This window comes from Natrix helvetica (genome assembly GCF_964273705.1).
Source record: "Natrix helvetica genome assembly, chromosome: 3".
NCBI lineage: Eukaryota > Metazoa > Chordata > Lepidosauria > Squamata > Natricidae > Natrix > Natrix helvetica.
Window position 1 is genome coordinate 177,106,074 of NC_138549.1, and position 26,746 is coordinate 177,132,819.

Below are 26,746 nucleotides of genomic sequence, written 5' to 3' on the forward strand. Positions count from 1 at the left end.
GGGAGAACTCTTCCCTGTATTTCAAGTTTAAAAAGATTTTTCAGGAAATTTAAGTGACGTTGCTGGAGAATAGTGTCCTATATTTGCTTAGAATCATAGTATCATAGAGCTGGCGGGACCTTGGAGGTCTTCTAGTCCAACCCCCTGCCTAGGCAGGAGACCCTATACCATTTCAGACAGATGGCTATCCAACATCTTCTTAAAGACTTCCAGTGTTGGGGCATTCACAACTTCTGGGGGCAAGCTGTTCCACGGATTAATTGTTCTCACTGTCAGGAAGTTTCTCCTCAGTTCTAAGTTGCTTCTCTCCTTGATTAGTTTCCACCCATTGCTTCTTCTTCTACCCTCAGTTGCCTTGGAGAATAGTTTGACTCCCTCTTCTTTGTGGCAACCCCTGAGATATTGGAACAATGCTATCATGTCTCCCCTAGTCCTTCTTTCTCTTAAGCTAAACATACCCAGTTCCTGCAGCCGTTCTTCATATATTTTAGTCTCCAGTCCCCTCATCCTCTTTGTTGCTCTTTTCTGCACTCTTTCTAGAGTCTCCGCATCTTTTCTACATCGTGGTGACCAAAACTGAATGCCGTATTCCAAGTGTGGCATTATTACCAAAGTGATATTAACCCTTCACGGGATCTTGATTCCGTCCCTCTGTTGACGCCACCCAGATTCCCAGAGTCACATGATTCACTTTTGCGGCCTTCGGAGAGCGAAGTCAATGGGGAAGCCAGATTCACTTAACAAGTGATTTGCTTAATAACGGCAGCCGTTCGCTTAACCACTACGTCAAGAAAGGTCATGAAATGGGGTGCCACTCATTTAACAACCAGCTTCCTTGCCAGGGAAATTGTGGTCCCAATTGTGGGTGTAAGTCAAGGACTACCTGGATCTAAACTTCATTTCTTTCACCTGGACTTTTCAGTCTCTGTTTTCGTTTCCGTAGCGAGTTTTTCCAAACCATCTCGCCCAAGGCTTTAATTTCCCACTTTTCTTTGGCTGACGTGATAGCATATTCTGAAAAAGTCACTTTTTAATTTGGGGGATTATTTTTTCCCCTCCTTCGAAGGAAGGGTCTGTCCTGCAAAGTCTCTTATCTCTCCCTGCAGGGCTTCAGTTCTCTTGCCCAGAACTCACTGGGCACCGACTCTGTTCCTTCCCTGATCTCAATCCTGCCTGTCAGGTCGATTCGTTCCAAGTCAGATCTGCCTGACACACCTAAAAATCTTTAATTTGCCTAAGTTCAGCCTCTCTACAGGTAGTCCTCGAGTTACGACTGCAATGGAGCCCAGAATTTATGTTGCTAAGTGAGACGTTTGAGAAAAAAGATAGATAGATACAGTAGATGGATGGATGGATGGATGGATGGATGGATGGATGGATGGATTGACAGACAGATGGATGGATGGATGAACAGACAGATGGATGGATGGATGAACGGACAGATGGAGGATGGATGGATGGACAGACGGATGGAGGGTGGATGGGTGGATGGATGGATGGATAGACAGAGACAGACAGACAGGCAAGATAGATAGACAGACAGAGGATGGGTGGGTGGGTGGATGGATGAATAGATAGACAGACAGACAGAGAGAGACAGAGACAGACAAATAGGCAAGACAGACAGAGGATGGGTGGGTGGGTGGGTGGATGGATGGATGGATACATAGATAGGTAGAAAGAAAGAATTGATTGATTGATTGATTGATTGATTGATTGATTGATTGATTCTTTATTGGCCAAGTGTGATTGGACACACAAGGAATTTGTCTTTGGTGCAGATGCTCTCAGGGTACATAAAAGATATAAGTGATAAATAAATAGTGAGTCAAAAAGGGAGTTTTGCCCCGTTTTATGACTTTTCTTGCCACATGGGTTAAGCGAATCAATGAGTAACATTGTCATTAAGCGAATCTGGCTTCCCCATGGAGTTCGCTTGTCAGAGAGATCCTTGCAAGAGGATCACCTGAGCCCGTTGTAAATATGAACCGGTTGCCAAGCATTTGTATGTCGACCTCGTGTCCCTGGGGATGCTGCAAAAGTTGTAAGGGTGAAAAATGGCCATAAGTCATTTTTTCTGGTGCCGTTGTAACTTTGAACAGTCACTAAATGAACGGTTGTAAGTCGAGGACTTCCTGTTCCTGATTCTAATAATTCACAGTCCTCTCCACAGTCGGCACCTGGAAATGTCCTGGTTGCTGGAGTTGTGTTTCTCCAAGTTTGGAATTCACATGAGGTTCAAATTGTGCATCCAGCAATGCCCAGGTGTAGGAACAAGGTTTAATAGTTTCTTCCAACTCCCCCAATTCACAATCCGAATCACCAAGAAAAGTCAGAAACATCTGCAAGAAAACTCCCCAAGCTCAGAGGGCATCAAGGACCCCACAGTCCAACCCTGAGCTACAAATAACTGGGCATGGCTGGTCTAGGGAAGAGAAGGACCAGGGGAGACATGAGAGCATCTTCCATTATTTGAGGGGCTGCCCCAGAGAGGAGGGGGTCAAGCTATCCTCCAAAGCCCCTGAAGGCCAGAGAAGGAAGAATGGATGGGAACTGACCAAGGAGAGATTCAACCTGGAAATAAGGAGGAATTTTCTGACAGTGAGAGCAATCAACCCATGGAACAGAAGTTGCCTTCGGAGGCTGTGGGAGCTTCATCCCTGGAAACTTTCAAGAAGAGACTGGACTGCCATCTGTCAGAAATGGTGTGGGGGTTGGACCAGATGACCTACAAGGTCCCTTCCAACTCTGTTATTCTGTTAATATTCTCTTCTGTCAGACTTCTTAATTTAGGAGAGTCTGGTTGAACATTGAACCAATCACATTGTTTCTCCATGAGATCCTGGGAACAACCTCTAGCATCAATTACAATCAATGCTCCCCTTGCAAGGACCTCACGGGGGTCCTCTGGATATGGGCGTTTCATTCATGAGTCACAGATCTTTTTGGTCACTGGGTATAATAAAACAAAGTTATCAGAAAGGGAGCTTGGAGGTCTCCTAGGCCAACCCCAAGGTCAACAAGGAGAACTTTGTTTATATAGATAGATCAACAGAGTTGGAAGGGACCTTGTAGGTCATCTAGTCCAACCCCCTGCCCAAGCAGGAGACCCTACAGCATTTCGGACAGATGCCAGTCCAGTCTCTTCTTGGAAGTCTCCAGTGATGAAGCCCCCACAACTTCCAATGGCAACTTCTGTTCCATGGGTTGATTATTCTCACTGTCGGAAATTTTCTCCTTATTTCCAGGTTGAATCTCTCCTTGGTCAGTTTCCATCCACTATTATACCTTGTCTGGCCTTCAGATGCCTTGGAGAATACCTTGGCCCCCTCCTCTCTGGGGCAGCCCTTTAAGTATTGGAAGGCTGCTCTCCTGTCTCCCCTGGTCCTTCTCCTCACTAGACTAGCCATGTCTACTTCCTGCAACTGTTCATCGTGTGTTTTGGCCTTTGGGCCTGCTTTGATCATCTTAGATAGATTCAGATTAGCAGACCTTGTAGGTCATCTGGTCCAACCCCCACACCATTTCTGACAGAGGACGGTCCAGTCTCTTCTTGAAAGCTTCCAGTGATGAAGCTCCCACAACTTCTGAACGCAACTTCTCTTCCATGGGTTGATTGCTCTAACTGTCAGAAGATTTCTCCTTATTTCTAGGTTGCTTCTCTCCTTGATTGGTTTCCATCTGTTGCACCTTTTCCTGCCTACAAGTGCTATAATATAGGAATATAGCTTGACCCCCTCCTCTCTGTGGCAGCCCCTCAAATGTTGGAAGACTGCTATCTTGTCTCCCATAGTCCTTCTCTTCATTAGACTAGACATGCCCAGTTCCTGCAACCATTTTTCCTCTGTTTTGGTTTCCAGCCCCCTAATCATCTTTGTTGTAGGTGGCTAACCGTGAGTTGCCTTCTTTCTGCCACAGGTTCACTACAACCGAGGCCTGTCTTTATCCAAGGAAGCCGTCAAGATCCATGGGTTCAAATTTCCTGAGATGGCCACCTTTGAGGCAACCAAGGGAGCTTTCCAAGCTAAGCTGACCATGTTCTACATGGACATGGAGATGAAAGGAGCAGAGCTGGAGACTTTCCTGGACCTCTACAGATTCTGTGACAAGGTGAGCTCAGAAGTGGCCTCCATAAAGTGGAAGAACAGTCAAGAATAGTTATGAAGGGCTACAACAACTAGACATGTCTAGCCAACAAAGGGAAGGCTCAAGGGAGACACAATAGCTTCTTCCAGGACTTGAGGGGCTGCTACAGAGATGAGGAAGTCAAGCTATTCTCCAAAGCGCCTGAGGGCAGGACAAGAAGCAATGGGTGGAAACTAATCAAAGAGACAAGCAACCTAGAACTTAGGAGAAATTTCATGACAGTGAGAACAATTAAATCAGTGGAACAACTTGCCTCCAGAAGTTGTGGGGAGTCCCAAAGGTGCTTTTTCAAGAGGCAAGTGGACATTTCGGTTTTTCTTTGAAAACGTTTTGCTTCTCATCCAAGGAGCTTCTTCTGCTCTGACTGGATGGTGGGGAACGGAAGGATTTATACTCCTTGCAGATAGCAGGTCATTTGCATCCTTTTAGAGGGCCATTGAGGCCACTTGTAGCTCTACCTGTGTCCTCAGAGTCACCTGAGTGGTGCAAATGGTTCCTGTAGTCTGTGATTTTTCCCTCTGGGAATCCGTTCTTTCTCCCACACCCTTCAAAGGGTCTTCATCCCAAATTGTACAGCTAAAGGTCTGTAGAGATTCTCCGTCCTCCAGGTCCTGGTTCTCCCAAAGGGGCTTTTTTTCAGGAGGCAACTGGATTTTCTTGTTTTTGCTTTTCTTTGAAGACGTTTCACTTCTCACCTAAGAAGCTTCTTTAGCTGCCTCTTGAAAAAGCACTTTTGGGACAACCATGACCTGGTTGACTGAAAATTTATTTATTTATTTATTTATTTATTTATTTATTTATTTATTTATTTATTTATTTATTTATTTATTTATTTATTATTTCGTCAAGCATGGATTAGATAACAGAGATAAGTATAGGCATGATTATGAATCCATGAAATGGATATGAATACAAGGGAATATTAGGACAGGGACGGTAGGCAGGCTGGTGCGTTTATCCAGGCCCCTTACAGACCTCTGAGGAATGGGGTGAGGTTGACAGTAGACAGCCTTTTTTGTGTGTATAAAGTATTTTTTAATTTTTTAGACAGTAGACAGTCTAAGGTTAAAGTTTTGGGGGTTTGGGAAGAAAGTGTTAATACCACTTATAAGGTAAGGCCACACTTGGAATCCTGCATTCAGTTCTGGTCGCCACGATGTAGAAAAGATGTGGAGACTCTGGAAAGAGTGCAGAGAAGAGCAACAAAGATGATTAGGGGACTGGAGACTAAAACATATGAAGAACGGTTGCAGGAACTGGGTATGTTTAGCTTAATAGAAAGAAGGACTAGGGGAGACATGATAGCATTATTCCAATATCTCAGGGACTGCCACAAAGAAGAGGGAGTCAAACTATTCTCCAAAGCATCTGAGGGTAGAACAAGAAGCAATGGGTGGAAACTAATCAAGGAGAGAAGCAACTTAGAACTGAGGATAAACTTCCTGACAGAACAATTAATCAGTGGAACAGAAGTTGCCTCCAGAAGTTGTGAATGCCGCAACACTGGAAGCCTTTAAGAAGATGTTGGATAGCTATTTGTCTGAAACTGTATAGGGTTTCCTGCCTAGGGAGGGGATTGGACTAGAAGACCTCCAAGGCCCCTTCCAACTCTGCTATTGTATTGTATTGAAACCACAGAGTCAGGTGGTGCATTCCAGGCACTGAGAACTGTTATTGAAGTCGCATTTTCTGCAATCACGTTTGGAGCAGTTTACCTTGAGTTTGTATCTATTGGGAGCTCGTGTGTTGTTGTGGTTGAAGCTGAAATATTCATTGACAGGCAGGACATTGTAGCGGATAATTTTATGTACTACGCTTAGGTCAGATCGAAGAATTGCCTTTGCCCAGAAATGGAAAAACTAATTAATTTCAAGTGAAGAGGAAATAATAAGGAAGGTTATGGACTGTGCCGAAATGGACAAATTAACAAAAGAAATCCAGGGAAAAGAAGAAACAGAATATTATCAGATATGGGAAAAATGGTATAGATGGATGGAGGAAAGAAACGAGGATCAATGAAAGAAGCCAATAAAGCCCAAAAATGGAAGATAAGGAGAGTTAATATATAAACCTATTAGAGGTAATCACCCAATATATCAGATAGATGAGTAAAATAAGAGGGTTAAAATGGTGAAACTCAAATGAAATATATTCGAAGGGGAAATAACATAAGGAGATTTGTACCGATTTGAAACTGCTATTAGAAGGAACAGGAAGGAGAGCTGACGTTGTGACGGCACGACGTGCGATCTTGGTGCTCCGAGATCGCAGACGAATTTCTGCCGCTGGATGGTCCATTTGGACCTAAACCGTCCCGCAGAGATGGTGATTGAGAAGGGCACCCCCTGCTGATCTCAAGGACATCGCAAAGTCCCTGAAAGATCCAGGAATAACCCTTTTTTTCTGGCGACAGAAACGCAGCTAATGAAGCTGCTGAAGTTGGAACAGCTGTGGTACAGGAAGAAAACGGAAAGAGAAAGTGTGTCGAATTGGTGAGGAAATTTTATTATTAGAGGAAGAGACTACCCAAGAAAAAAAATTAAGTTAAGTTAAGATTGAAGACAAAAGACTGTAGGTGGCGAGATTGAACTTAGTGTGTTATCCAGTTTCTATTTTTTTTTTCACGGATGGAACTTTTGCAGGGGCTCCCTATTTTTTAAACTGAATGGATTAATTCTTTCTTCTTCTTTTTTCACTTTTGCTTATACCTATGGATTAAAATTCTCCTTTTTTTATAATGCTTGATTTGATTGATTTGATTGTTTTTGATCTCCATTTAAGGTTTTTTTTTTCTTTCTTAAGCTTGGAATATAAAGAAGATAATAAGAAGGATTATAAAGAGGGTTGTAACAACAGGAGGAAAAACAGTTACACTGCCTCTTAGAGGCTGGAGGCTGGATACATTGTTTTTTCTTTCTTTCTCTCTGATCACTTGAGATTCAAGGTTCTTTCAGTTTGTTTACTGACAGTGATAGTAGAAAGAGCACAAGTCCCTTCGGCCACCCCGAGTCCCTTCAGGGAGAGGGGGCGCCCCGAGTCCCTTCAGCTGCCCCGAGTCCCTTCGGGGAGAGGGGGCGGTCTATAAATCCTGAAAAATAAATAAGTTGTTTATACAGGTGCCTTTTGGAAGTTCTATCATTAGCTATTGGAGGGAAGACAACATTTTGACTTGAAAGATGATAAATGAACCTGTTTGAAGTTTATTAAAATTGCCTTGAACCCCTATAGTGGCAGTGTCTGCAAAATTGAACGAATGGCTCAGCAGGAAAAAGAAACTGTAACATTGCAAATGATTATGTTTGAAGTTCAAAATCTATTAGTTGTGACAGAGAGAATTGAAAAGAGATTGGAGAATATGGAATGCAAAACAGAAAAATCTGATGGAGAAACTGAGGATGTTTACCAAATGAAGAAAGTGGAGGACAGAGTTCAAAAGATGGAAGAAAAAAATGAGCAAAGAGATAAGAAAACTGTGGATACTGACAACAAAGTGAGCGTGGTTGGTAATGGCAAGAGTGGAATATGGAAAGGAGAGATGGATGGATTGGAACTCTACCCCAGACTTCAAAGCACAGAAGAAGAAAAGAGGGGAAAATTGACGGAGATAAGGAGAGAAATCTTGATAGAAGCACTAGCGATAACCAAAGATAAGCTGATGGAAAGAGCAGATGTTGGGTTTCAAGCTTTTATGAGATACGAAAGGAATAACATGTTGCCAAGAGAAGTTTATACAAGATTTATTAAGAAAGTAACTAGAACATTAATGCTACAAATGGCAAGAGATATAAGACTCTACTATTACTGAAAAGATACAGGTTGATGCAATGAAAATGTATAATAAAAAATTAAGCTAAATTTAGTTTACTAGTAGTATGTATAAAATGAAGTGACAATAGCTATAGTTAAATAATGATTAATAATGATAACAATACATATAGATATATTAGTTTGCTAATATGAAATTTTACATAAATAACACATGGAGATTATGAGAGGAGGTTTAAAAGCTTTATCTAGAATATGTTATAAAGATGTATTGTGATTGGATGATCTTATGATGATTTAATGGAATGTTATCATATAATCTTATTCTAGATTTTGAATATTATATATAAAAGGATGTAAAAACAATTATAGTCAAATCAAGGTTGAAATATAATAATTGTGATATACATGAATATAGGTGAATTTAAAATATGCGATTTTATATGAAAAGCAGGTGGTGACTATGGAAGAAATGCATGGAAATACTGCAACCAACTGACACACTTTCTACAATTTGTAATGGAAGATGGGTTTTTTATTTTTATTTTTATGTTTGTTTGTCCTTGTTCAAAAACAAATAAGAATTGTTTTTTTTTTAAAAAAAAGAAGGAACAGGAAGTTCCAATGTGCTGTGTAAATGTAGTTGCGTCTAAGTTCTCTCTGTGTGTCTATTTTGTATGTTTGTAAATAAAAATTGGGGAAAAAAAGAAAAAGAAACCTCTCCTCCTCAACTGTCAAGAAAAACACACCTATTGTTGACATAGCTTGGAAAAAGCTTTGATGGAGCCAGTAACAAATGTTGACCTCTTGTCTTTTTCAAGGTCACGGCGTTTCACCTGGACTGCCAGCAACATCTGGCCCAGTGGGAGGCCAGGCAGAAGGAGCCCACCATGACGGAGGTCCAGCAAGACACCAAAGATGCCCTCCGGCGAATGTCCGAGGACTTTTCAGAGGAGAAGTTCCAGCAGATGAAGCTCCAAGCATCCAGCATGCACAGCGAGAAGGGTCGCTTGATCTGGAGTGACGCCTTGGAACGGAGCCAAGAAGCCAAGCAGATTCTGGAGGACCTCCTGATCAGCTTCAAGGAGGAGGCCAAGGGATTCCCCGCGGGAGACTGTGGGGAGGAGCGAGGCCCTTCTGCTCCTAACTCATCTTCGTCAATCCCAGCTGATGTCCTCAATGTTGATGAGACGTTGGAGACCACCAAGAATCTGGAGCCGTTCTCTAAAGAAACCGTGGACAGAATTGATGGTGTTGACCCTTCCTCTCAAAAGGAGTCCTTGTGCATCAGCTCAGACATGGATGTAAGAGGCAACAAGGAAACTTCTCCAGGTGCAATCTTGGAATTTGGTGTGCTTGACCACCATCATCTGGGCGAGGAGCCCTCCGGAAGACCTCAGAGGACCTCCTGGCATTCTTCTCCATTGTGTCCTTCTTCCTCCTCTTCTCCCAAAGCAGAGCCAAAGCCAGGAACTGGGGAGACTCTGCCCCCCATCGGCCACTCCTGTGCCCCTCTGCTGGTGAGAGGTCCACCGCGCCCCCAGAAGCGAGAGAGAGCCCAGTACTTCCAGCTCTCCAGGCACGGGAGTTTTTCTTCAGAAGACGCCGATTCTCAGAACTCATCCGAAGATGCCGTGGACTCCAGCAGCACGTGGTCCGTGGAATTGCAGGGCCTCCGAGGAGGGGGGGCACAGGAGAAGGGCCTGGGGGTCCTCTACTTGGAGAACCACAGTCCAAGCAGCAGCTCAAGTCCGATCAAACCAGAGACTTGAGGGGCTGGACCTCTGGGCTATCTCTAGGTCTTCTTCTAGCCGACCGATCTGGTGCTGCAAACATTCCTGGGTGGTTTGGGTGCTCCAGTATCCCAGCGGGATTTTCTCCCAAAGCCCAATCCTCTTCCTTCACTCAGACAGGGCAAGCCACTAGTCTGTACAAAGAGAGCAAAACTCACTCCCATCTAGCACTGACGATGGTACCTTGTCAGGTAATGAAATGTCTGCAAAGAAAACAACCCAGCTCAGAGAAGATCAAGGACCCCACAGTCGTTGTTGCTGTCCTCCTCCTCCCCCCCTTCCCTCCTGCCTTCGCTGCCTTCCCTCCTCCCCCTCTGCAAACCTAACTCCTTTCTAGCCCTGATGATGTTCCTTAGTTGGGTCATGAAACAGCAGCAAAGAAACAACCAAGCTCAGAGCACCAAGGACCCCACAATCCTCCTCCTCCTACCTGGCCCATAGACATGATTACTACTACTACTACTACTACTACTACTACTACTACTACTTCCTTCTCCTCCTCCTCCTCCTCCTCCTCCTCCTCCTCCTCCTCCTCCTCCTCCTCCTCCTCCTCCTCCTCCTCCTGTTTCCGTCTTCCTCCCTTCTCCTTCCTTCATCTTCCTACCTTCTCCTCCTCCTCTTACACTGAGGCTGGGTCACTGTTCACTCTTGCAGACTTGAGTCCAAAGTTTCTTAACATTTTAAAAAAAGGTTGCATTGGTTTTGCTTCTCATCCAAGAAGATTCTTCATTCTTGAGAAGCGAAACGCCTCCAAGGAAAACCCCAGAAGGCTCAGCTGTCTTTTGGGACAACCTTGACCTGGGTGATGGAGAATCTCTGCAGACGTTTCCCCGAGTGGTTTAAAATAAGCTCCTGAAGGTCCCTACGGAAATACGACTAGAATCTGGAGGAAAAAATGCACCGCTCTGAAACTCACCAGGGGTCTTATGGTCACGTTCCGACTGGCCTACCTCACAGGGGTGAAGCACAGAAACAAAGTGGGGGCGTCTTACCAATTTGGTAGCCCTTGCACTCTTCGGAGAAACACAGAATGAAATGCAAAGGGGTTTTTTGGGGGGGGATGGGGAGATGTGGAAATTGCTATGAGAAAAGAACACGTGTTTATAATCTCATTCTTTTTATATTGTGTTTTTTTTAACCAAAAAAGAAAAAAACAACATTTCTACTTGGTTCACAGATGTGTTTGTCTGCAGTTATTCTTGTGGTGTTTGGCAGTCTCTCTTGTCTGTGCTGTGTGTTCTTAAGTGTTGTGGTTGCGCTTCTGGCTTGCGGTGCTCAGTTCTCGGGTCAGGAATGGGGAAGTGACCTCTTAAGACTAAAGATAGAATAATAGGGCTTGAAGGGAACTCAGAGGTCTTCTAGTCCACCCCCTGCTCAGGCAGGAAACCTCTGTATCGGGTCCTCCACGTCATGGGATCATTCCCTCTCTCCCCACCCCTTAGAACATAGAATGAACTTTCCTTCCTGTCTTCCTTTCCTCCCTCCCTCCCTCCTCCCCGCTTTCCTTCTTTCCTTCCTTCCTTCCTTCCTTCCTTCCTTCCTTCCTTCCTTCCTTCCTTCCTTCCTTCCTTCCTTCCTTCCTTCCTTCTGCTATGGTGGCGCAGTGCTTAGAGTACAGCACTGCAGGCTACTTCTGCCAACTGCCAGCTGCCTGAAATTTGGCAGTTCGAATCTCACCAGGCTCAAGGTTGACTTAGCCTTCTGTGGCTGTAAAACAAGGACCCAGATTGTTGGGGGAAATATGCTCTGTAAACTGCTTAGAGAGGGCTGTAAAGCACTGTGAAGCGGAATATAAGTCTAAGTGCTATTGCCACCTTCCTGCATTTCCCATTTCCTTCCTTCCTTCCTTCCTCCCTCCCTCCTCCTTCCTTCCTTTCCTTCCTCCCTCCCTTCCACCATGGTGGCACAGTGCAGTACTGCAGGCTACTTCTGCTGACTGCCGGCTGCCTGGATTTTGGCAGTTGGAATCTCACCAGGCTCAAGATTGTCTCAGCCTTCCGTCCTTCCCAGGTCAGTAAAATGAGGACCCAGATTGTTGGGGGCAAGAGGCTGACTCTAAACCGCTTAGAGAGGGCTGTAAAGTGGCATATAATTCTAAGGGCTATTCCTTCCTTCTTCCCTTCCCTTGGCTTTTTTGGCTGCTGCAGCACACGGCTGGCTGATACTTAAGTGATTGCCCACTAGGACTCCAAGATGCTGCTCACCTGCCAGCATTAGCCAAGTTTGGTCTTGTACAGTTAGTTTTTCTTGCCTAAGTGTAAAACATTTACTTTTCTCTGCACTGAATTTCATTTGGTTGGATGGGGCCCAGTGCTCAAGTCTGTTGACACCCATCTAAATCTTGAGCCCTAGGGTTTGCTATGGAATTCTGGGAGTTGAAGTCCACCTCTCTTAAAATTACCAAGGTTGAGAAACATTGACGTGTATGACAAGGTGGATGGAAACTGACCAGGGAGAGATTCAACCTGGATATGAGGAGGAATTTTCTGACAGTGAGACCAATCAGCGCATGGAAGAGAAGTTGCCTTCAGAAGTTGTGGGAGCTTCATCCCTGGAAGCTTTCAAGAAGAGACTGGACTGCCCTCTCTCAGAAATGGTGTAGGGTCTCCTGCTTGGGAGGAGGGTTGGACTAGATGGCCTACAAGATCCCTTCCAACTCTGTTAATCTGAATCTATCTAAGATGATCAAAGCAGACCTGGAGGCCAAAACACATGATGAACGGTTGCAGGAACTGGGCTTGGCTAGTCTAGTGAAGAGAAGGACCAGGGGAGAAATGAGAGCATCTTCCAATATTTGAGGGGCTCCCACAGAGAGGAGGGGGTCAAGCTATACTCAAAAGCGCCTGTTGGAAGAAATGTCATGCCTTGATCCCATCACCCTGGAACTGAAGAGAGGGAGGTCTTTGTTATGTAAGGTAGACTGGCTCAGGCCTTTTAATGACCCATTGACAAAGGTGGGGGGGGGGGACTATTAAGAGTGAGTCTGTTCCCTGCCTAAAAACATGTTTCTCCATTGCTGATCCAGGGAAATATAATATTCTGCCTTTTTCAATATTTCATTTTTCTAGGAGAGAATTGAGTGATAACTTCCTACACACCCAAAGGCCAGACTAGGAAAAAACTGAACAAGGAGAGATTCAAGCTGGAAATAAGGAGAAATTTTCTAACAGAGCAATCAACCAAAGTTGCCTTCGGAAGTTGTGGAAAGGGAACTTCACCAAGAGAGTGTCGTATCAGGAAGACCAGTACAGCCCATAGCCAAACTGGAAGTCACTAGAATTAGAAAGCCAGCATACATTCTAAAAGAAGCATCCTGAGAATAATTACCAGGATATCAGGACAATTAGAAATAGCTGCAGAGTACAAATAAGACAAAAGACCTAGGAAGTGCAGGAAGAAGCTACCTTTAAGAGAAGGAAAAGGTCAGAGGGACAACAAAGACTGATTAGCTCAGGGGCAAAGATGGAAAAATAGGAAATACAGTAGAAGACACAAGGGCTCATCCCTGTCCCATGGGAAGCACTTTAGGGCAGAGGAATAACAAAACTCAAGGCGGGATTAGAACCATTAGCAAAGGCACACACAAAAAAGGGATAAAACAATAGCACAAAGAAAACAAGGGCTTCAAAGAGGAAAATGGTATAAGAAATGTACACTTTCTGTAGGTCGGGGTCAGCTCACCCAGGAACGCTGATCCACATCACTGCCGGTCTTGCTTTCCTGAAATAATAAAGTCAACTTGCTTTCAAACGCAGCGTGTGCTTCGATCCTAAATTCATTCTCCCAGCCGGGAAATCCGAACCCGCAGAGGAAACTTTTTTTCATTTAACACTTCATCACTGGAGGCTTTCGAGAAGAGACTGGACGGTCCTCTGTCAGAAATGGTGTAGTAGGGTCTCCTGCTTAGGTGAGGGGGTTGGACTAGATGGCCTACAGGGTCCCTTCCAACTCTGTTATTCCATTTCACTCCATTTCTTTCCCTTCCCTTCCAGGTAGGCCAGGTATTGGAGACTTGAGCATATGAGAAATGACTTGAGGAGACCTCACCGTTTCTCTCCCCAAAGTCTACTCAAAAGAAACGTGGGGGCCGTATCTCCCTTCTGCAGACAGGCAGATCTGTGGTTTGTGCAGATAATGGGAACCTTGATGGATGCTAATGGCCGGCTGCTCTTTGTTTCTGTGATGGATGAGCAAAATTAATTATACTGGCCTTTGAATGGAGACTTCAAGGGCAGGGTTGCAGAGAGAGGGAAGACAATGGATAAAAGGCCTCCTTCCAACTTCCCTGACAAAAGGGAGGCAGTGGAGGTTTTGAGGAAGGGGCCTCCACTTCTCCAGCCCCCACCTCTAGAAGTGCCTTTGTGACTGATGGGCAATCAGGGCTTCAAAGCAATTTTACACCCACCATAAGTGATTATCCCACCCACCCAGTCAGGGTTTTTTTAAAAAAATTAATTCATTGGGGACTCATTAATTCTCGCCCAACTCTTTACTTTGAAGTTACTATTCACAGAGTCAAATAGTCCTTACGGCTTCTGCTCAATCTGTTTGTCCCGGAAGTGCTATAGGTGTTCTTGGACCTGGTCAGCAGAGTGGAAAATTGAGGGCAGCTTTTTTCCAATCGTGGTTCAGGTCCTTGGGGGGGGGGGGAAGTGGGGAGGAATGGGGAAAGAGAAGAGCAAGGCTTTGGTCCAGAGTGGGGAAAGAGCAGGGGGAGGAAACACATAAGTGGAGTGAGGTTGAGGGGTCCTTGGTGGTCTCTGAGCTGGGGTGTTTTCCGGCAGATGTTTCATAATACCTCGAATGGTGTTACCTAGTTGGGTCATGAAACATCTGCAAGAAAACAAACCAAGAAAGAGACAGAGAGAAAGAAAAAGAAAGAAAGGAAGGAAGGAAAGAAAGAAAGAAAGAAAGAAAGAAAGAAAGAAAGAAAGAAAGAAAGAAGAAAGACATGAGATAGAGGAAGGAAGAATGGATGGATCACTTAGTAACTGTGTTTACACAACATATTTACCCTGAGTTACACATTTGCTGGATTGCTAGACAACACCGTTCTGACCCAGCCGTAGCAGAAGCAAGAAAAGACTCCCTGACGAAAAACCCTTCTTTATTTACCTCTGGTGAATTAATGGCATTCACCCACTGAATGATGGTGGACAGGATCACGTGGCTTCAGATCCTGAATGGAAAAGGGGGATCAGAGGCTTCCAGATGTTGGGAGAAGAAGAAAAGAGAAGCAGAGATGCTGAAAGTCCCTGGTTTTATGCCCTCTCTGGCCTTTGATCTTGTCTTCTGATGGGTTGTCAGACTCCCAGGGGGCCATGCAGGAGCAACTCTCCAGGCTGTGCTTTGAGTCCAGGTTTGGTTGAGCTTCTTCCCAGGTGCCAAGTGGGGTGAGATGGGTAAAGGGCTAATACCATCATGCCTTAATCCCATCACCCTGGAGCGGAAGGGGGAAGATCTTTGTTATGTAGAATAGACTGTCTCAGGCCTTTAAATGGCCCATTGGCAAAGTTGGGGGCTATTAAGAGTGAGTCTTCTTCCTGCCTCAAAATACGTTTCTCCATTTCTGATCCAGGGAAATTATAATATTCTGCCTTTTTCAATATTTCCCAGGATGTTTCATTTTTCTAGGAGAGGGGCGGGTTTTTAACTTCCTTCACAAGCTTATGTGACTTCTACCTATTTCTTTCCCCATCCCTCTCTCTCTCATTTTGTTATCTTGGTTGCCGTTCTGTTATGATTTTTACGGGTAGACTTATTTAACACCTCAGCACCCAGAATCCATCTTTAGCCCGGTGTATTTACTATTTATCATTTGTCATGTATGCGAGGACTGACCTTATTTTATTGCGGGAGTCCCCCCTCTCGCAGTTATGTCCTCCTGCCCTTTCTAGGACCCACCTCGAGGACGGGTTTATTAACCCAGAGAGGTGGAGGAAGCGCACATTGAGGGGTTTTTAATAAATTCTTTTTTAAAAATTGTAAGGGGTTCCAGGGGTGGGGGGGGGAACCGGTCAGGAGGGATGGAAGAGCCAGGCACCTAGGTGTGGTCGAAAGAGGAGGGAGCGGAGTGGGGGAGGAGAGGGAAGATAGCATTCCTGTGCAGGGCTCCTTAATACCAACGGTCGTGGGGAGGGGCAGGTGCGAGGACAGTCTAAGAGCGCGTAGTCGGTTGGGAGACCGGGGTTTTTGGTCATTCCCGGTCGTTTGTACCAACCCCTGCATACTAGGTGGTCAGGATCTACAGACCCAAGGCCTGAGACTGCTGTTATGCAATGCGAGGTCCGTTGTCAATAAGGCCCCCCTCATCCACGATCTAATTTTGGAGGGGGAGCCGGACCTCGCCGGAATAACCGAGACCTGGTTGGGCCACGAGGGAGGTCTACCCCTTGTGGAAATGTGCCCGCCAGGTTATCGAGCATTTCACCAGCCTCGGGCCCAGGGAAGGGGCGGCGGGGTAGCAGTGATTATCCGGGAAGACTTAGAGCCGAGAGAGTTCACCGTGCCGCAGACATCCGGGTGTGAGTCCCTCGTCGTGAGATGGGGCCCAGGGAGGCAGTTGGGCCTGCTGATAGTATACCTGGCTCCTCGCTATACCTCAGCGGCCCTGCCCGAACTCCTTGAGCTGATCTCATCGGTGGCGGTTGAGACCCCCAAACTTTTAGTGATGGGGGATTTCAATCTGCCGTCGATGGGAGAAGCGTCTGAGGGGGTGCGGGAGTTCATGGCTTCCATGACAGCCATGGACCTGACCCAGTTAATTCAGGGCCCTACTCACGAGGGAGGCCACACCCTGGACCTTGTTTTCGTCTCTGGCCAGTGGATGAGTGATCTGGGAATAGGGGATCTAGACATTATTCCCCTGTCATGGTCGGATCACTCACTTCTCCGGCTTGACTTCCCTGGAGCTACCCCCCGCTGCTGGGAGGCGGAACCGGAAGGTATTAGATGGTTCCGCCCCAAGCGCCTGATGGAACCAGACAGGTTCCAGACGGAACTTGGGCCACCTCCTGTGGACCTGACCCGCCCCCGAGTGGAGGACCTGGTAGACGCATGGAATAGTGCGACTACCGGGGCCCTAGACCGGGTGGCGCCTTTGCGGCCTCTCCTGCGGCGACGAACCACCCTGGCACCTTGGTTTACCGAGGAGCTAGGGGTGATGAAACGCCACAAGAGACGCCTAGAGAGTCGTTGGAGATCCTCCCGTTCCGAATTTGACCAAGCACAGGCACGAGCCTATTTGAAGACGTACCTCGTGGCATTAAGAGCGGCCAAACGTCAACATTGTGCCGCTCTTATTGCGTCTGCAGATAACCGCCCTGCCGCCCTGTTTCGGGTGACCCGCTCCCTCTTGTTTGAGAGACCACGGGAAGCCCCATTACAGGGCAGAGCAGAGGAGTTTGGGAAATATCTACAGGACAAAGTCGCTCAAATCCGGATGGGATGGGCCCCTTTCAGTGGTTCAGTAGAGACGCCCGTGGCGAGTCTTGAGGGACCGCTTTGGGAGGAGTTTGACTCGGTTGCCATCGAGGATTTGGACAGGTTGCGTGGACGTCTGCAACCCACCACATGTTTATTGGACCCGTGTCCCTCCTGGCTTGTACTGGCATCCTGGGAGGTTACGCGCGACTGGCTCCTGGGCCTGGTGAACGCCTCGTTGGGTGAGGGGTCTCTACCGGCCGCCTTGAAAGAGGCGGTGGTGAGGCCCCTGCTCAAGAAGCCTTCCCTGGACCCAACGGACCTAGTCAATTATCGTCCAGTCTCCAACCTTCCTTTTTTAGCGAAGGTTGTAGAGAGTGTGGTGGCACAGCAGTTCCCACGTCACCTGGAGGAAAATGATTATCTAGACCCGCGCCAGTCCGGCTTCCGACCCGGGCACAGCACGGAGACGGCCTTGGTCGCATTGGTTGATGATCTCTGGAGGGCCAGAGATAGGGGTTGTTCCTCTATCCTGGTCCTATTAGATCTCTCGGCGGCGTTCGATACCATCGACCATGGTATCCTGTTGCACCGGCTAGAGGGGCTGGGAGTCAGGGGCACCGTTTTACGGTGGTTTGGCTCCTACCTCTCTGATCGGACGCAACGTGTGTTGGCAGGGGAGCAGAGTTCGACCCGGAGGCCACTCACATGTGGAGTGCCACAGGGATCGGTGCTCTCGCCTCTCCTGTTCAACACATATATGAAACCGCTGGGCGAGATCATCCGTGGTTTTTGGGTGGGATATCATCTGTATGCTGATGATACTCAGTTATACATTTCCACCCCGAACCACCCCAATGAGGCCGTCGAAATGATGTCCCGGTGTCTGGAGGCCGTACGGGTCTGGATGGATGGCAACCGACTAAAACTCAACCCTTCCAAGACGGAGTGGCTGTGGCTTCCGGCCTCCCGGTTCAACCAGGTGCTTCCATCTCTGGCCATCGGGGGCGTCCAACTAGCCCCCATGGAACAGGTGCGCAATTTGGGCGTCCTCCTAGATGCCCGGCTGTCCATGGATGACCATGTAACAGCTGTGGCAAGGGGGGCGTTCCATCAGGTCCGCCTGATGCGCCAATTGCGCCCCTTATTGGACCGGGATGCCCTACGCACAGTCACCCATGCGCTAGTGACGTCTCGCCTGGATTACTGCAATGCTCTCTACATGGGGCTTCCCTTGAGATGCACTCGGAGACTACAGTTGGTCCAGAACGCGGCCGCGCGGGTGATTATGGGGAGGACTAGATACTCCCCTGTAACACCTCTCCTGCGCGAGCTGCACTGGCTTCCTGTGGTCTACCAAGTGTGTTTCAAGGTTTTGATTATGATCTTTAAAGCACTTCATGGCACAGGGCCTAGTTACATGCAGGATCGCATCCTGCCCCACACATCCCTACGACCAATTCGCTCACACAGAGAGGGACTTCTCCGGGTGCCGTCCGCCAAACAGTGCCGGGGGGCGACACCCAGGAGCAGAGCCTTCTCTGTGATGGGCCCAGCCCTGTGGAATGACCTCCCCCGTGACATCAGGATTACTTCCGATCTCCGCTCCTTCCGTGTACAGCTGAAGACCCACCTCTTTCAATTATCTGGCCTGGCTCAATCTCAATCGTAATCTCTCTTATTCCTCCTAACTGTTTTTTAAATTGTCTTTTAAATGTCAAATTTTTAACTGCATATTGGGTTTCCTACAATTGGGGTATTTTAATGCTGATTTTTAACTGTCTAAATGATGTAATTTGTTACCTCCTCCGTGTATGTGTGTTTTGTATGTATGTACGTTTATGTGTTTTGATACATCTTCTATGTTTTATATGCTCCATTGTACGCCGCCCCGAGTCCTACTTGGAAAGGGAGCGGCTAATAAATTCAAATTATTATTATAATTATTATTATTATTATCCTGTTCTGCAAAGGCTTCTCCCAAACCTTCGTGTGGATGCCAACATAAGTGGAGAAACAGAGCACAGGTAACAGGAGCAGAGCTACAGATCAAAAGCTAGTAAGAACTGGTGTCTTGTCTCTCTGTCTGTCTGTCTCTCTCTCTCTCTCCCTCTCTCTCTCTCACACACACACACCATGTTTTCCCGTGGCTGAGCTGAGCTTTCAAAAAGGGGAACCCTTTGCAATCTGGGCCAGCAGCCATTTCCTGCAAGGGGGAACCTCTACTGGGACTTCCTCTTTCTTCAGCTAGCCTGTCCTCTCTGACCCTCCTCTGCATCCCCCAGGACTCCCCTCCTTTTCTCAAAAGGGGGATCAAAGCCTTGATCAGAGATGAGCTCCCTTCCCTCTTCCCTCAAGTCAGCTGGAAGCAGTCTGTTTTGCAATCCCCTCTTGCAGAAAAGCTAAGCTACGGGGTCAATCGTCTGCAATGTTCTCTCCCTCAGAAGCTTTGGGTCAGGTGGTCTTGCACAACCCGACCCGGCCTCTCTCCAATAAGAACAGAAGTGTTGGAAGGGACCCAGGAGGTCTTCTAGTCCAACCCCCTGCCCAAGCAGGAGACCCTAGCTAGGCCATTTCAGACAAGTAGTTCATTGGATGGGTGCTGCCACCCTTATACGTAAAGATCTGGAGAAGCAAGAAACAAATGGGATCCAGACTGGATCTTCAGGGGAGGAGATCTTTGGAGTCGGTCCTCTCATGAAGAATTGGTACTGATGAAGTCTTGATATTGATTAGGGGATTGGAGAGTAAAGCCTACGATGAACAGTTGCAGGAACTGGGCTTGGCTACTCTAACCAAAGAGAAGGACCAGGGGAGACATGAGAGCACCTTCCAATATTTGAGAGGTTGCCACAGAGAGGAGGGGGTCAAGTATTGCTAGAACTAAGGAGGAATTTCCTAAGAGTGAGAAGATGTCAAGACCGAATTTGGCATATGTGTAGCCATTTTATTTAGCTCTCTATTCTACCCATTTATTCCTTTTTCTTTCTCTTTACTATGGAAAGGGTTTTTTTCAGGCTTGCTACATTCTTAAGATGGGGAGGAAGGAGTGAGTAGATAGTGAGGATTGTTTTGGCTAGGTGAACTTCTTTCCCATGGGAACAGAGGCTGCTCCTTCTGAGAACCAAAGGTGGAGTTTGAAGACACTGGATGATGTGGGTGGAGTGTTTATTGGAGAGTGTGACTTTTGTGGGATGTTTCTAGTGTCAGGCCTGCAGCCATCTTTCCTTTTGGGTCTCTGGCCTGCCACACTTTCTATTCTTCTACTATGCATTTTCTATGGTGGGGAAATGGGAGGGGGGATTGTAGGCAGTTAGATGACATGCAGCCATAACAACATTCTTTCTAGAAAGCCAAGGTCATCCTTTGTCTTTGCACCTCTGCACCTGACTAGAACTTGATGGGTGGAAGCTGCCAGCGTGACAGTGGGAGATTGGACCCTGGGATGGACTTGTCGGTGTGGGGGAAAGAGCATGAACTTTCAACTGGATGGGAAAAACTGGGAAGCTTTCAGATTCGGGTTTTCCCAGATGTGCCAAAATGGCTCTCTTCATAAATGGGAACTTTGGGGAATCTTTTACCTCAGACTCTGATTTACTTTCAGATGCTATTTGGAACCCAGACATCTAACTTACAATATTATGTGGTATAATTCCAGTTTGTGTCAGATCCGGAATTACAACAGGATTTGCCAATTGGATGCCTACCTAAATAAAAAGAAATTTGTTTTGGAAGATGGATTTTGCGTGTTGCTTTTTTGAATGGGTTTCATCACTGACAGAAGAATTAGCCGTTGAAAGAGCTTGCCTCCAGAAGCTGTGGGTGCTTCAACACTGGAGTTTTAAAGAAAAGAATGGACAGCCGTTTGGTTGAAATGGTAAGGGGTCTCCAGCTCGAGCAGGGGGTTGGACTAGAAGACCTCCGAGGTCCCTTCCAACTTGGTTATTCTATGTTCTACTGGCAATCTTTTACAATGATCACTTTACAATGAGCAAGATCCCGTGAAGGGTTAATGCCACTTTATAATGCCTTGGTAAGGCCACACTTGGAATACTGCATTCAGTTTTGGTCTCCACAATGTAAAAAAGATGTGGAGACTCTAGAAAGAGTGCAGAGAAGAGCAACAAAGAGGATCAGGGGACTGGAGGATAAAACGTAACAGTTGCAGGAACTGGGTAGGTCTAGTTTGATGGAAAGAAGGACCAGGGGGACATGATAGCAGTCTTCCAATATCTCAAGGGCTGCCACAAAGAAGAGGGAGTCAAGCTATTCATGCCAGATTAATCTTATTGCATTCTTTGATAATGTGACAAAATTAGTGGACCAGAGGAATGCCGTCAATATAGTTTACTTGGACTTCAGTAAGGCATTTGATAAGGTAGACCATAACCTAATACTAGATAAAGAAGAAGAATGTGGGTTAGACAGCATCACCACCAGATGGATTCGTAACTGGCTGACCAACCGCACTCAACGTGTAGTCCTCAATGGAACTGCATCTACATGGAGGGAGGTATGCAGTGGAGTACCTCAAGGCTCTGTTTTAGGCCCAGGACTCTTCAACATCTTCATCAATGATTTGGATGAGGGAATAAATGGGGAACTCATCAAATTTGCCGATGACACCAAGCTGGCAGGAATAGCCAACACTCCAGAAGATAGGCTTAAGATATAGAAGGATCTTGACAAACTTGAACATTGGGCACTATCTAATAAAATGAAATTCAATGGTGAAAAGAGTAAGGTTCTACATTTAGGCAACAAAAATGGAATGCACAGGTACAGTATAGGTGGTACCTTGCTCAGTAGTAGTAACTGTGAAAGGGATCTTGGAGTCCTAGTGGACAACCATTTAAATAGGAGCCAGCAGTGTGCAACAGCTGCCAAAAAAACCAACACAGTTCTAGGCTGCATCAACAGAGGGATAGAATCAAGATCACGTGAAGTGTTAATACCACTTTATAATGCTTTGGTAAGGCCACACTTGGAATACTGCATTCAGTTCTGGTCGCCACGATGTAAAAAAGATGTGGACTCTAGAAAGAGTGCAGAGAAGAGCAACAAAGAGGATTAGGGGACTGGAGACTAAAACATATGAAGAACGGTTGCAGGAACTGGGTATGTTTAGCTTAAGAGAAAGAAGGACTAGGGGAGACATGATAGCAGTGTTCCAATATCTCAGGGGTTGCCACAAAGAAGAGGGAGTCAAGCTATTCTCCAAGGCACCTGAGGGTAGAACAAGAAGCAATGGGTGGAAACTAAACAAGGAGAGAAGCAACTTAGAGCTGAGGATAAATTTCCTGACAGAACAATGAATCAGTGGAACAGAAGTTGCCTCCAGAAGTTGTGAATGCCCCAACACTGGAAGTCTTTAAGAAGATGTTGGATAGCCATCTGTCTGAAACCGGTATAGGGATTCCTGCCTAGGCAGGGGGTTGGGCTAGAGGACCTCCAAGGTCCCTTCCAACTGTACTATTGTATTGTATTGTATTGTATTCTCCAAAGCACCTGAGGGCAGGACAAGAAGCAACAGATGGAAACTAATCAAGGAGAGAAGCAACCTGGAACCAAGGAGAAACTTCCTAATAGTGAGAAAAATTAACCACTTGAACTGCTTGCCTGCAGAAGTTGTGAATGCTCCAACACTGGAGATCTTTGAGAAGACATTGGACAGCCACTTGTCTGAAATGGCATAGGGTCTCCTGCTTGAAAAGGGGGTTGGACTAGAAGATCTCCAAGGTCCCTCCAGCTCTGTGATATTATGATTCTCCAACAATGACACTTACATCCAGTGGAACAACTTGCCTCCAGAGGTTGTGAATGCTTCAAGACGGGAAGTTTTTAAGAAGCGATTGGATAACATTTTGTCTGAAGTGGTGTAGGGTTTCCTGCTTATGCAGGGGGTTGGAATAGATGCCCTCCAAGGTCCCTTCCAACTCTGCTATTCTATTCCATTCCATTCTATTCTAAATTCTCTTCTCTTCTAAACAATGTTCTGATGTTTGCTTTCTATCCAACCAACCGGGGTCGTCCAAGTGACCTGAGCATCAAAGCCGGAATCTCTGGGGTGAGTCACAGGGTTGCAAGGTCCAAGCAGCACCTGGACTTTGTCACCTTCTGAAGAGCCTCTGGGGAAAATCCCACTGCGAATCTAGGCTGGACATCTAAGTCAACCGGGGAAAGTCTGTTTCCGGAACGAGAGCGCAACTTCCTGCTTCTTTTCAAAGCTCATGTTTTGCTTCCTCTTTCCCTGCACTGGAGGCACCCAGGGTCTGCAGACACCCACCCTGGTCCCAGCAGAGGATCCCCAGGAGTCTGGAGGTGTGAAGATGCGCAGGGTCAGCCTCCTGGTCTTCTGGCTTTGCTGCTTACTGCCCTGGTCGGAGGGCGTGAACCCGGGATTTGCAGGCAGGATCACCAAGAAAGGACTGGATTATGGTAGGTCCCCAGCGGTTATTTCTACCCACTCACCCTGGGATCCCCCCTCTGCCCCACAGACAACCATCTGACAATGGGTGGGGTGCAGGGAGAACAGAGAGGGTTTGTGTGTGTGACTCAAAAGGGACTCTCCTGTTGCAGCCATTTGTCTGGAATGGTGGAGGATCTCCTGCCGTGGACAGAGGGGTTGGGGACTAGGAGACATCCAAGGTCCCTTTCAGATCTGCTACTCTGTGTTCTAATTCCCTATGAAATCGGAGTAAAACTGGCTTGTTTTTAGGGAATAATTAAAAACAGGGTCCCTGCACTGATCCTGACTTTTCCAGCTGGTCTATAGCATCAATTAGAATAGAATAGAATAGAATAGAATAGAATAACAATTGGAAGGGACCTTGGAGGTCTTCTAGTCCAACCCCCTGCCCAGGCAGGAAACCCTATACCGTTTCAGACAAATGGCTATCCAACATCTTCTTAAAGACTTCCAGTGTTGGGGCTTTCACAACTTCTGGAGGCAACTTCTGTTCCACTGATTAATTGTTCTAACTGTCAGGAAGTTTCTCCTCAGTTCTAAGTTGCTTATCTCCTTGATTAGTTTCCACCCATTGCTTCTTTGAAGAATGACTTAGCTGGGTTATTGCACGCAACGGGTGTAGCTAAGCCTGCTCGAGCTGCAAAGCAACATGGTTTGTCTGGGGGCAAAAACAGCTTTTCCTCAATCCCTTCTGGGACTGGATCTGGTGGGGCTGAGGCTGCCTAACCTCACCCAGGGCTTCACGAAAGGGGTTTGGGGAGTGAAACGCATCCATCAGTCACTTCCATTTGCTCTTGATGAAACCTGTATCTTTTCAGATAGTCCTGCCAATTTCGTTTTTAGGTAGGGTTATGGTTAGGGTGGTTTCCTTGCAGACTTTTCATGGCCCAGCTAGAGAACATGATCAAGGATCAATGGGATGTGGAAGAGAAAGAGGAGGAGGACGATGACAATAACAACAACAATGACTCTGGGGTTCTTGGTGGTTTTCTTGAAGACCTTTCATGACCCAACTAGGTAACTTCATCAATGGTAGAAGGGAGTGGGGTTTGGAGAGAGGAGGAGGAAGAAGAAGACAGTGGAGTGCTTGGTGCTCTCTGAGCTTGGTTATTTTCTTGCAGATGTTTCATGACCCATTGCTAGAAGGGTGGGGTTTGTGGAGGAGGAGGAGGAGGAGGAGGAGGAGGAGGAGGAGGAGGAGGACTGTGGGGTGCTTGGTGCTCTCTGAGCTTGGTTATTTTCTTGCAGACCTTTCATGACCCAACTAGGGAACATCATCAGTGTTAATGAAAGGCAGAGAAATTCTCCCTTCTAGCACTGATGGTTTTCCCTAGTTGTCGTAAAACATCTGCAAGAAAACAACTAAGTTCAGAGACCATCCAGGACCTCACAAATATGACACTTTTTTGCATTTATTCTTTAAAAAAAGAATGAGGAAGTTAAAAAAATGCCTGCCCACGAGCTGTCCACTTTGTTTCAGCGTGCCAAGAGGGAGTGGCAACCTTGCAGAAGGACCTGCCTGCCATCACTCTGCCCGAATTCTCTGGCACCTACAGAGTTAAAGTTATTGGAAATGTCAACTACAGGTTCTACAGGTGAGGCTTTTTCTCTTGACTTCCTCTTTTGAGACTTGGGGTGTCCAGGTGAATCTCTCATGGCGCATCCAGATGTGGTAACAGCTTCTTCAGCTCTGGAGAATGGAAGGATTTATACTCCTTGCAGACAGCTGGCGATTTGCAGCCTTTTAGAGGGTCGTTGAGGCTACTTGGAGATTTGTCTGTGTCCTCAGGATCACCTGAGTGGTGCAAATGGACATGGATGTTTTCTGGAGATATTTTCATGCAAATGGGTGTGGAGAAGGAAGGCTATAGAAGGCTCCACGCCCATTTGCACCACTCAGGTGACCCTGAGGACACAGAAAAACCTCAACAACCCTCTAAAAGAATGGAAATGACCAGCTGTCTGCAAGAGGTATCAATCATTCCCTTCCCCTTCGTCCTAGTCAGACCTGAAGAAGCTTCTTGGAATGGAAGCAAAACATCTTCAAAGAAAAAAAACAAGAAAGTCCAGTTGCTTCCTGAAAAGGCACCCTTGGGACATCTGTGTTAATAACTTAACAAGTGAGATGGCTCACTTAACAACTGTCGCAAGAAAGGCCATAAAATGGGGCAAACTCAGTTAACAAATGTCTCACTTAGCAACAGAATTTTTGAGGTCCGCTGTGGTCATAAGTCAAGACCACTTGCAATCCCCAAGCCCATAGGGAGTCCTGCTTGGTCCTCTTTGAAGAAGATTCCTTGTGAGATAAAACCTCTTGGCCACCTCAAAGTTCCTATAGACCTTGATGGATTACACCATTTCCTGCTTTTGCACTTGGTTTTGAAGCCTAAATCTAACCAATTGCCTGCCTGCAGGATTTCTGTATTGTATTGTGTTATACTGGGTCTTTAACCGACATGTTGAGGGCAAAACTGAGCCCAGACACTCAAGAACTCAAAAGCTTTTTTCTCTTCTCTATCCTTGTTGCAGGCTGAACATTCGTAGGTTTGAGCTGTTCCACTCAACAATTGAGCCCATGCCGGGCCAAGGTCTCAGGGTCTCCATCAGCAATGCTTTGGCTGAAATGACCGGCCATTGGGAGCTGAAGAAACGTTGGCTGTGAGTTTCACTGCTCCTTACTTTTCCATCTCTTGGTTGTTGCTTCTGAAATTGGCTAAGTGCTAGAAGGCCATTAATCCCTCTTGTTTCATGGCAGAAATAACTGCGACTTAGTGGTGAAATTCAGGTTTTTTTTACTACCGGTTCTGTGGGCGTGGCTTGGTGGGTGTGGTGTGGCTTGGTGGGCATGGCTTGGTGGGCATGGCAAGGGATGGATACTGCAAAGTCTCCATTTCCACCCCACTTTGGGGCCAACCAGAGGTGGCATTTGCAGGTTCTCCTAACTACTCAAAATTTCCGCTACCGATTCTCCAGAACATGTCAGAACCTGCTGAATTTCACCCCTGTTGCAACTCCATCTGAAAACAGAAAGTTCATTCTGGGGCCACCATGGCTGGCCTCTTGGACATCTCAACCCTGTGGTTTAGAACAGAAGCGCAGGGAGCCATTCTCTGGTATCAGGAATCTACACACTTTACAACAATTTTATCTG

At 46.5% G+C, this 26,746-nt stretch overlaps 2 protein-coding genes and 1 long non-coding RNA gene across 3 annotated transcripts in view; 2 read left to right on the top strand and 1 right to left on the bottom strand.

Annotated features, from left to right (window-relative positions):
- The window catches only part of KIAA1755, a 48,797-nt gene extending 38,017 nt beyond the window's left edge, over positions 1-10,780 (top strand). The window contains exons 13-14 of the mRNA XM_081948093.1: positions 3,919-4,110; positions 8,733-10,780. Coding sequence (XP_081804219.1) covers positions 3,919-4,110; positions 8,733-9,683 — 1,143 coding nt within the window. The 3' untranslated portion in view covers positions 9,684-10,780. The remainder of the gene's footprint in view (positions 1-3,918; positions 4,111-8,732) is intronic.
- Positions 10,390-26,746, bottom strand: part of LOC309389586 — a 51,638-nt gene continuing 35,281 nt past the window's right edge. Inside the window, exon 2 of the long non-coding RNA XR_014174967.1 lies at positions 10,390-11,091. This is a non-coding gene — a long non-coding RNA (uncharacterized lncRNA). The remainder of the gene's footprint in view (positions 11,092-26,746) is intronic.
- Positions 23,267-26,746, top strand: part of LOC309389570 (bactericidal permeability-increasing protein-like) — a 38,491-nt gene continuing 35,011 nt past the window's right edge. Inside the window, exons 1-3 of the mRNA XM_081948109.1 lie at positions 23,267-23,564; positions 25,076-25,190; positions 26,125-26,253. Coding sequence (XP_081804235.1) covers positions 23,357-23,564; positions 25,076-25,190; positions 26,125-26,253 — 452 coding nt within the window. The 5' untranslated portion in view covers positions 23,267-23,356. The remainder of the gene's footprint in view (positions 23,565-25,075; positions 25,191-26,124; positions 26,254-26,746) is intronic.